Genomic DNA, 10,369 nt, shown 5'->3' with positions numbered 1-10,369 from the left:
GCTTTGGTCTCGTTTATTTCATCGATTCGAGTTTTCAGTTTTAGGTTTATACAGTAAAAAGCTCTCAGAAAATGTCACATCTAACTTTTTCTGTTACAGTAAAAAGCTCTCAGAAAATGTCACATCTCAGCTCAAATTGAAAACTCGAATCCGCGAAGTGAACGAGGCCTTTATGTAAGCGCCATGTCGCTTATATTTTAGATGACAAATATGTCATAATTCTCCTAATTTCTATAGATCTCTTTTAACCTTGTTGAGAGACCCGCCTTATTTTCATATAATATAAATGTATTTCAAAATCATAACAATTTCAAATAAAAAATAAAGTAAAAATTTACTATAAATCCAACCCAAGTTAAAGGTTGTAAAAAACAAATCAAATTCTAAACATATGCACATCAAATTTTAATAATAAAAGTCACAAAATGATTAATTATAGAGTACCTTTAATTATACTTGAAAAGTTAATATTATGTCGATTTATCTATATAAAATTCATGAATATGGGATGGAAGTGGAACGGAAAGCGCTACGATTTAGACATAAGATTTTATCTCTATCCTTACCTCTGTTTCTACCTTATATGGGTATGAAAACAAACTCATCCAATAAGAATTCCTTTGAAATTGTATAAGTTTGGTATAATTTTTCATTTTTCCAAGATTTTGATCTAATGATCTTACCTTCAAAAACTATGCTAAGAATAATAAATAAATAAAAAGATGGAAAAAGAAATAAAAATGGAGCACCAGTTTTCATTTTAGGCTAAAGTGGTTTGAAAATTTTAGGGCTTTAGAAAGGCCCTTAAAACCCCTTTTCCCTCTCTCTCTCTCTCTCTCAACTTTCCCACTCTCACAGTTCTCTCTTCTCCACAGCAATGGCGAGCGAGCAAGACATGAGCAACTGGACCGATCTCCTCCATTCCTCCACCAAGCTTCTCGAGCAAGCTGCCCCTTCCGCTCAGTTCCCTCCTCTCCAGGTTCACTTCCTTACCTACTCCTTCCACTTTCCTTTTGTTTCCCGAGAAAATGCGGGACGAGAAATGTTTCATTTTCTTTTACAGTCGTTTGGTTTTTGTTGTTTGGGGGTTTCGTCGAAGATAGTCTTTTTCTTTTACAGTCGTTTGGTTTTTGTTGTTTGGGGGTTTCGTCGAAGATACTCTTTCGGTTTAGCTGCCGTCACTTTTGATACCGAGAAATTGAAGGAAAAAGTGCAAGTTGAAATCTAATTATCGGATCAATCGTTATTGAATATTCGAAAGCAAAATTAGCTTTGCGCAATTTGAAATTTGTTGGTTCTGCTTAGTAATTCACACTCATTCGACTGTTTGAATGTTGAGAAATGGTGGAAACAGTATGGCATTTTTGTTTGAAGTGTAATCAATGGGAATTGTGGAAAAACCTTGCTGTATTGAAAATGTGGTTCCTCTCTTGTTTGGTTGCTTAGAAAATGATATAAAGAAAGGAGGAAAAAATTCAATTAAACATAAGGATAAAGTTTTCTTCTTGACGCAAGAATTATATCTCATTGGAGTAATTTTCTTGATTTTAACTTTATTTTTTTTCCTTGTTTCAGAGAAATTTAGATCAGTTAGAAGCATTATCTAAGAAGCTCAAGGCAAAAACTCTCAGAACTGAGGCTCCATCGCAATCAATTGCTGCGACGAGGTACTTTAGTGTTTATTCTGGCAGAAATCGCTGCGATTCTTAAATTTTCTAGTTCTTAAATAAAAATAGGAAATGGGGACTATCAGTTTTAAATATTTCAATTCTTATACTGTCCCTTTGTTGTGTCGTCTATAAAACATGATTGATTGAACGTACCTAATATGTTGTTGTTGGGGGCATTTATAGGCTTCTTGCACGTGAGGGAATAAATGCTGAGCAGCTTGCACGTGATCTGAAGTCTTTTGAATTGAAGGTATTTTTTTTTTGTTGGGTGTTCAATACTCTAGCTCCATGGCTGCGAAAACTTTTTTGTATAAACATTTGATGAGTTTTTTTTTTTTTTGTTGGGTGTTCAATACTCTAGCTCCATGGCTGCGAAAACTTTTTTGTATAAACATTTGATGAGTCGCTTGGTTGCAAAACTTGTCATATTGTTTCCAATTTTGTAATCTCAAATGGCATCTGCATTGGAAAAATTGCTTTAATAGGATTAGAAGAGCTAACTAAAATTGTTTCTGATGTTTTACATTGTTATTCTTGCATTATGCTTCACTTATTTATTCTCAGTTCAAATCCTGTCCAAAAAATGTTGTCGTTCAAATTCCTTAAACTAATTTTCTATATTTTTTCTTGTGTAGTACTTGTGTAAAGCTCACGTCACACCTTTTCTTTTTAATTCTCTTTTAATGGATGGACTGGTTGCGGACTTGTAGTTTAATTAACATCTATGCTTTAATATTGAGTTATTACCACTATAGCTGATTTTTGCTTGTATTTTCTTTATGGTGTACTTTTTATGAAGACAACATTTGAGGATGTTTTCCCTGCTGAGGCCACAACTGTTGAGGAGTATCTGCAGCAGGTACTTTATTCTTTATATCATTTGCTAACTATTCAATTGCTTAAACAATACTTGTATTTTCCACTACTTTAATGGTAGGACTGTTTCGTTACAAATGGCCAAAACCCAAGTAATAGTTAACCCATTTATTTGTTTACTTATATTGAATTAGACATGTTAATTGTTAGGAAACCTTGTGTTACAGCCTTACAGGGAAATGGGTATAGGTGTGGGCTGTGGGTGTATGCACAAGTGTTATACTCTTTCTCTCTTTCTCTCTCTCTCTCTCTCCCCACAATTTAGATATTTCAGTGGTCATACTTCTTCTGCCCATATCCCTTCAAAATAGGTAGTTTGTGTGTATTGAAGGGAGGCTTCCCAGTTATTTGGTCAATTTTTGTCCACATTTAGTTCAAATTCAACATAATAACATATAAATTTGGTACATGCATATTGACTGAGCTGTCAAAGTGAAGTGCAGTGAAAGAATCTTTCATTATGGCTCTGATCCTGAAAGTTTAACCGTCTTTGAGTATCTGGCAATTCTTACGCAATACTTTCCTACTTTTTTCTTGGCAGTGACTAAAAATTGTTCTGTCTATCATACCAATCTACCAGGTCCATGAAATGGCAATGGTTTCGGCTGTCCAGGAAGCTCAAAAGGATAATCTGAGAAGTTTCAATGATTATATGTTGAAAGTCTTGGAGGTTAGCATGACATAAATGATAAACATGACTATATTAATTTTGAAATTTTCCAATATGGCACTCTGGTGTTTGATAGCGTCAAATCTTTGTACCAGAGGGTAACCACTTGAGGAGAAATATTAATTTGGAATTTGGAAATATTTCAAAAAATGTTGAAGTGGTTATCTTTGCTAATTGTGTTTTGGGCCTGATTGCCTTTATTGCATATCAGGAGGATTGGCAAAAGGAGAAACGTGATAGTCTTCAGAACTTAAGTCGAATTTCCACATTACCACGGACTAATATGATAGTTAGCAGCAGTGGGGGTGCTCGCTCTGGTCAGATAGTGTCGATGACTTCCAGCCCTCAGGTTTCATCTGGTGCATCAAGCATGGAGATTGTACCTCTAGCTAACAAGCCTACCCTTGAGAAAAAAGCAACAGTCTATGCTAAAGTTGTAAAGGATCTGAATAATGCAAGGGAACGTGGCTTGCCATTTAAAGTACGCCTATCTTGTGTACTATTCCAATGATAATTTAAAGAAGCTAATGCTGTGGGCATTTATATAACTAGTTTGAAGCATGACTGAGTGGTTGGTTTGAGTTATTATTGTTTAGTATAACTAGACATTTTGCAATCTTGGAAGTCGTTATGAGCAAGATTGGTCTTATATTTTGCTGAGATATCTGCTGTTTTTTTTTTTTTAATATATTAATAGTCAGTTTTTATTGTTTCCACACTTCAATGATATACTCAACTGGTGAAATGGCTGGTGCTGTTGGGATTGTATTCAAGATTGTATTCAAGTTTTGTTCCATTTATGATGTGAATCTAATTACTATTTGTTTCTTTCACTAGCCTGCAACAGCATTTAAGAGTGCATATGAAAGTCTAGGCCTTGATGCATCTGGCGGAAAATCAGTTAACATGCAGAAGATATGGCACCTTGTTCAGGTATACTATATAATTATGTGCTTTACTTCTACTTTACAATCGTTGTATTATGTGCTCGGTTTCTCTAGCACATGCTTGTGAATGCTTTTCTTTGGTTTTGTTTCATGGAAAATAAGATTTTTTTTAAAAATTTTTAAATTACTATATAATTATGTGCTTTACTTCTACTTTACAATCGTTGTATTATGTTCTCGGTTTCTCTAGCACATGCTTGTGAATGCTTTTCTTTGGTTTTGTTTCATGGAAAATAAGATTTTTTTTTAAAATTTTTAAAATTTCTTATTTTTTATTTGTAATGGGCAAAATGGTGTAGGCATTGATTGGTGAAGACTTGACTACTCAACGGAGCATGTCGAAGAAGATGTCTTTAGTTGTTGGTGCAAGGTGCCACCTTGAACGGGGGCATGAAAAATATATAATGGATACTATTCAAAGTCGTCCTGCCCAGGTAATAATTATATATGCTATCATGTTTGTTTTCCGCTGCCTTGCTGGATTGGATTAGATCTGTGAAATTATTATTTTTAATCTTATCATTATTATTTTCTAATAATGCTTCCCCAATATAAATGTTTAGTTGGATTTGTTTTTCCTATGAAGTTTGAGTGAAATTTTATTGATCCATAGTTGATATATTCTTCCAACTAAAGAATTTGTAAGGAACTTTTTATTTAGCTATCATCTTTGTATACCTGTTTATTTCAATTTCACAATTTTGCTTATCTTTTGATCTCATTGTAGGCTGCGCTCGGTGGGGTTGTCGGAAACATGCAAAGAATTCGTGCCTTTCTTCGGGTTTGTTGCCATGCTGATTATCAATTTTTGAAGACGTGCAAGTTATATGTTATATTATTGTTCTGGATACTTTTGTGATGTACAGTATATTTGACACTTTTCTATATCTGTACAGATTCGTTTGAGGGATTATGGAGTCCTAGACTTTGATGCAGGTGATGCTCGTAGGCAACCTCCTGTTGATACTACTTGGCAGCAGGTTCTCAATACTAATTTTATCTTGTTTTTTGATTTATTTATTTATTTATTTGCTAAAGAAAAATATGCAGCAGGTTCTCAATACTAATTTTATCTTGTTTTTTGATTTATTTATTTGCTAAAGAAAAATAATTTTTTATTGATGATTCAAGACTTGATGTTTACTAATTTTGAGGCTATCTTTCATATTTATCCTTGTTGTCCGTGACAGATATTCTTTTGCTTGAGAACTGGTTACTACGATGAAGCAAGAAATGTTGCTCTTTCTTCCCGTTCTTCACATCAGTTTGCTCCTCTGGTACTGACATCTATTTTATCTACTTATTTATTTCTTGCACAGCAATGATGTGATATCTGATGTTTGGGGCTACCTTTTTATCTTCTTTTATCTTTTGGAAAAAAAAAAAAAAGCTCACAGAATGGATCAATACTGGGGGTATGGTTCCAGCAGAAATTGCAGCTGCTGCATCAGAAGAATGTGACAAAATGTTGCGAATGGGTGATCGCCTGAGTCGAAATGCATATGACAAGAAAAAATTGCTATTATATGCTATCATATCTGGGTCACGCAAGCAAATTGACCGAGTGTTGAGAGATTCACCAACACTTTTCAATACAATCGAGGACTTCTTGTGGTTCAAATTATCGGCTGTACGAGACTGCACTGTTGGTCCCCAATCTGTTGTTTTAAGTGATGGTTTGGTACCATACACTCTGGATGATTTGCAGGTTTACCTAAATAAGTTTGACCCCTCATATTATACAAAAAATGGAAAGGATCCTCTAGTGTACCCTTATGTTTTGCTTTTAAGCATCCAGTTGCTGCCAGCTATTCTATACTTGTCGAAGGAAGCGGGAGATGAAGGATACAATATTGATGCTGCACACATGTCAATTGTGCTGGCAGACCATGGGATCCTTTCTGAAGGTGTCGGGGCTGGACAAAAGTTGGGGTTGATGGATGCTTATGCAGAGGCTTCTACCATAATTAGGCAGTATGGATCTTTGTATCTACGTCTTGGTGACCTTCCAACAGCACTAGAATATTATGCGCAAGCTGCTGCAGCAGTTGGTGGTGGACAGTTGTTATGGTCTGGGCGAGGTACTGCAGATCAACAAAGGCAGAGAAACTTGATGCTGAAGCAACTCCTTACTGAGCTGTTACTGGGAGATGGTGGAATCTATGTTTTACTTGGTTCAAGAGGTGCTGGGGAAGAAGGTGAATTGAGCCGGTTTTTCATTGATGATAAAGCAAGAAAACAGTTCTTGCTTGAAGCTGCTCACCGCTGTCGAGAAGCTGGATTATATGACGAGGTAATTTTTTCCCTTCCCTTGCATGTTATTAGTTGGAAAGAATGCGAGGAACTCTATGAAACATCAACTTTTCTTATGGTTTTAATTCCATTTTTCTTGGTGATGGATGGTGGTTAGTGCACTTTGCAAAATGTGCTAATACCGCACATATTTGGACTCTGGAACCTTTCCTTTTATGTGGATAAGAATTATTTTTCCCTGATGAAACGTTATGGTGGAAGATGGTGACATCCACACAACTTTTGGATACTGATAAACCCCGCATGGAACTAGACATTTGGTTCTGTCTTAAAGATTTGAATCTTTGTACTTCGTTCAACATTTCAAACATTTTGACTTATCATATAGTTATTACTTCACTCTTCTTGACTTACACATGGCTGTCAAATACTTTCTGCTCATGGCCTATTATTGATCTGGTGACTTTAATATAGCATCGCAAATAATTGGGTTTTAATAATTGTATTAATCGTTTCCTCATTATTTCAGTCTATAGAAATTCAAAAAAGAATTGGGGCATTCTCAATGGCATTGGATACAATTAACAAGTGCCTATCCGAAGCAATCTGCGCCCTCTCACGTGGTAGATTGGATGGTGAAAGCCGGACAGCTGGCCTCATTCACTCAGGAAATGAGATCCTAGAGAGTTATAAGTATCACGTTGATGTCAGGTCATTCCACAATGCATCTTTTGTTTCTCTTAATTTAAGTTCAAATTGTTGAATTATTTCATATGTTTGAGCAACTCCAACCATGCTAGCTATTTCGGCGATGTTTGGTAAAATGATTCGTTCCCTGATTCGAATCATGATTCGTGGTTCGCTACAGTATTTTCTCTCACAAAAAATTCACGTAAATAAAAAATGATTCGAATCACATGGTTTGAATTCTCCAACCAAACGTCCTCATGTTTTTTTCTAAAATAGCTAATGATTTGGCTTTTTTTTTTTTTTTAGCATTTCTCCACTCCAATCATTAGGTAAATGATTAGTTATTTTAGCTAAAGCATTTTCTAGCAAGAAGTGGCTAGCTATTTATTCTTTTTATTATTTTATTAAAATGGCTTTCTAGCCATTTTAGCTAGAATTTAGCATTTTAGGTAGCAACTTTTTAGTGAGTCACTCCAACTACACTCTCTATTTTAGCTAAACATAGATTATTTTAATTTTTTTTTTTTTAGTTTAAAATATTCTTGCTAAAAAGTTTAAAAATATAAATAACTTTCTTTTTTAACGTTTACTTTATGTCAAGACTAAGAATAAAATAATAAAAAAAATAAATAGTTAGCAACTTCTTGTTAGCTATATTTAGCTAGTGGAAAGTGCTTTAGTTAAAATAGCTAACCATTTAGCTAATGATTAAAGTGGATAAAAGCTTAAAAAAAAAAAAAAAAAAAGCAAAAGCTAAATCATTAGCTATTTTAGTTAAAAATATGAAATAACTAGCATGGTTGGAGTTGTTCTTACGTGCTTTAGATTTCCAGATAGGTCAAATTGTAAAACTAGAACAAATGTTTGTTTTGTTTTTATTTTTGTTTGTTTATTTTGTTTTTTTTTTTCGGTTTTACTTTGCCAATACTCGCTTGAAGTTTCTTCTCCGACTAAAGATCTCTATAATATGCTTTTGCAGTCCGCAAGAGAGAGAGCATGTTACCGAACAGCAGACTGTTCTAAGGCAACTTGAGGCAATACTGTCAGTCCACAAATTTGTGAAAGTGGGTCATTATATTGATGCTCTGAGGGAGGTTGCAAAACTTCCATTTCTTCCACTGGATCCTCGAACTCCAGACACTGCCACTGATGTGTTTCAAAATCTCTCTCCTCATGTCCAAGCTTGCATTCCTGACCTTCTTAGAGTTGCACTTACTTGTCTAGACAATGTGACTGACTCCGATGGATCACTTCGTGCCCTGAGGGCTAAGGTGTGTTTTTCAACCAATAAATTCTTCGCCTATTGTTGTTTGACAAAGTGCTTCTCTGTTGCTTGGGGCCATTCTACTTATGACCTATTTCAAGTATCTATTTTTATTTTAAATGGTAGATATGGATAAGTTCTCCTGAAAGAAATTGTGAAATTTTTGTTAATTTGTTTTATGCTGAAGTAAATTACAGTCAAAATAACTGCTTAGAAAAACCTTGATCAATTGTATAGTATCGATGATGCCTCTGTTATTTGCTTTTGCAGATCGCAACTTTCATTGCAAATAATTCAAGTCGGAATTGGCCTCGTGATTTATATGAAAAGGTTGCAAGGACCCTGTGAACTATAAGAAAAGAAAAAAGCAATGGCGGCTTTAGATGTCCATGCGGTCGAGCAAATCCAAATTACATGTAACCATGATTAAATTTTTTCTTCTTGTAAATTCTATGGGAATCATCAGAGTTGAGCATTTCGCTGTGTTGATCAGTGATATTGGTGAGGTGAAGAAAAGTTTAGAGGTAATAATAGGAACTGGAAGTTAGTTGGTTAAGTGATTGTTTAGTTGTTGTTACTTGTTAGTATTTTTTTAAGCAGTTTGTTATCAGTTTGTTAGAAGGGTTAGAATTATAAAAGGGAAAGGTTAGTAGTCAGGGGATGGAGGGATTTAATGAGTGTGAATTTAGAGAAAACCTTTGGGAGAGCTAGTAGACCTCTCGAAAGTCTGCAAGTGGGGTAGGTTTCCCAGGGGGGTGTTAAAGATCTACTTGTTCTGCTATTTTTGAAGCTAGATCTCGTGTAATAGTAGAAATAATCTGCAATCTTTATAACCTATGGTTTGTTACAAAGCATCTATAATTTGCACATGTTTCCTCTGAGAACATCCTTTGTGTACTCAAATCGCTGTGATTGGTATGTCGATTATTTTATGAGGTCTACGTGATGATCAAGTGTGTTTCTTAGATATATATAGGGTCCGTTTAGTTCGTTGATTCGAGTTGAGACGTGACTTTATATGAGAGTTTTTTACTGTAACAAAAAAGTTAGATGTGACTGTTTCTTAGAGTTTTTTACTTTAGCAAAACTTAAAATTTTAAATTCAAATCGGTGAAATGAACGGAGCCATAATTGCTTATAGGAATGACAACTGGGCGGAGCCACCGGGGTGGGTATGCTTTTCACACCTCCCATATCTTACTCTTTTGTTATTCTCGTATTGTTTTCATATTCACCTAATTTAAGGCGCGGTCGGGGAATCCCCATTAGAGGAGCTATTCCCATACTTATTCACTAATTGTAAAATTCAACAACAAAGTCACTAATGTCTTATAAAGTAAACTGAATAATATTCAAACTTCCAGAAATACCAATGTCTTATATATTTAAAATATAAAAGTACATATAACCGGTCAGGTCTGAGATCAAACTCGCACTTTGAATTCAAGCTCCATCTTAGTTCCTACCCCGCCATATATCATTTGATTTGATAGTCATTGAAACAGAAATGATAGATAGTTTACCAAACTAAATAAAACTTGTCTACTATCATCAGTCCCTTTAACTAGCTTTATGATAAAATTATATGACGTCGATGATGACCAAAGTGGGGAAGAAATGAGAAGAATCAACTGTAATTGGCCGTAAAATAGCAATGTCTGGCATAAAAAAGAAGAAATAAATAAAGGTTCAATCTCATAGATGGTTACCAAAGCAAAAAATCTTATAGATGGCTCCGGAATTGTACCCTAAAAGGTCCCAAACTAAACCTTGAATTATTAGTTTGTTTCAGTTTTAACCTATCCATTAGCTGAATGTTAAAAAAAAAGACAGAATATATAATGTTTTACTAGTAAAGTATTATTTTCTATCAAGATCACTGGCACTATAAAGAAAAAGTATGATGTGTATATTTTCTCATCTTTTTAACATTAACTACAAGGAAGAATTAAAGTTGAAACAAACTAATACCTTAGAGCTAAATTTGTGATGTTTTAAA

At 34.6% G+C, this 10,369-nt stretch overlaps 1 protein-coding gene across 1 annotated transcript; it reads left to right on the top strand.

Annotated features, from left to right (window-relative positions):
* Positions 1-823: 823 nt before the first annotated feature.
* On the top strand, positions 824-9,246 carry LOC21399583 (nuclear pore complex protein NUP93A). Its single transcript, XM_010091899.2, has 15 exons — positions 824-979; positions 1,576-1,667; positions 1,854-1,920; positions 2,470-2,529; positions 3,127-3,216; positions 3,428-3,697; positions 4,054-4,149; positions 4,463-4,597; positions 4,891-4,944; positions 5,060-5,143; positions 5,354-5,440; positions 5,554-6,456; positions 6,946-7,127; positions 8,086-8,377; positions 8,641-9,246. The coding sequence occupies exons 1-15, from the start codon at positions 878-880 to the stop codon at positions 8,716-8,718; spliced, it is 2,592 nt and encodes an 863-aa protein (XP_010090201.1). The 5' UTR covers positions 824-877; the 3' UTR covers positions 8,719-9,246.
* The last annotated feature ends 1,123 nt before the right edge of the window (positions 9,247-10,369 follow it).

Source organism: Morus notabilis, unplaced genomic scaffold, assembly GCF_000414095.1.
Source record: "Morus notabilis unplaced genomic scaffold, ASM41409v2 Scaffold305, whole genome shotgun sequence".
Taxonomy (NCBI): domain Eukaryota; kingdom Viridiplantae; phylum Streptophyta; class Magnoliopsida; order Rosales; family Moraceae; genus Morus; species Morus notabilis.
This window is presented reverse-complemented; position numbering and strand designations above follow the sequence as displayed.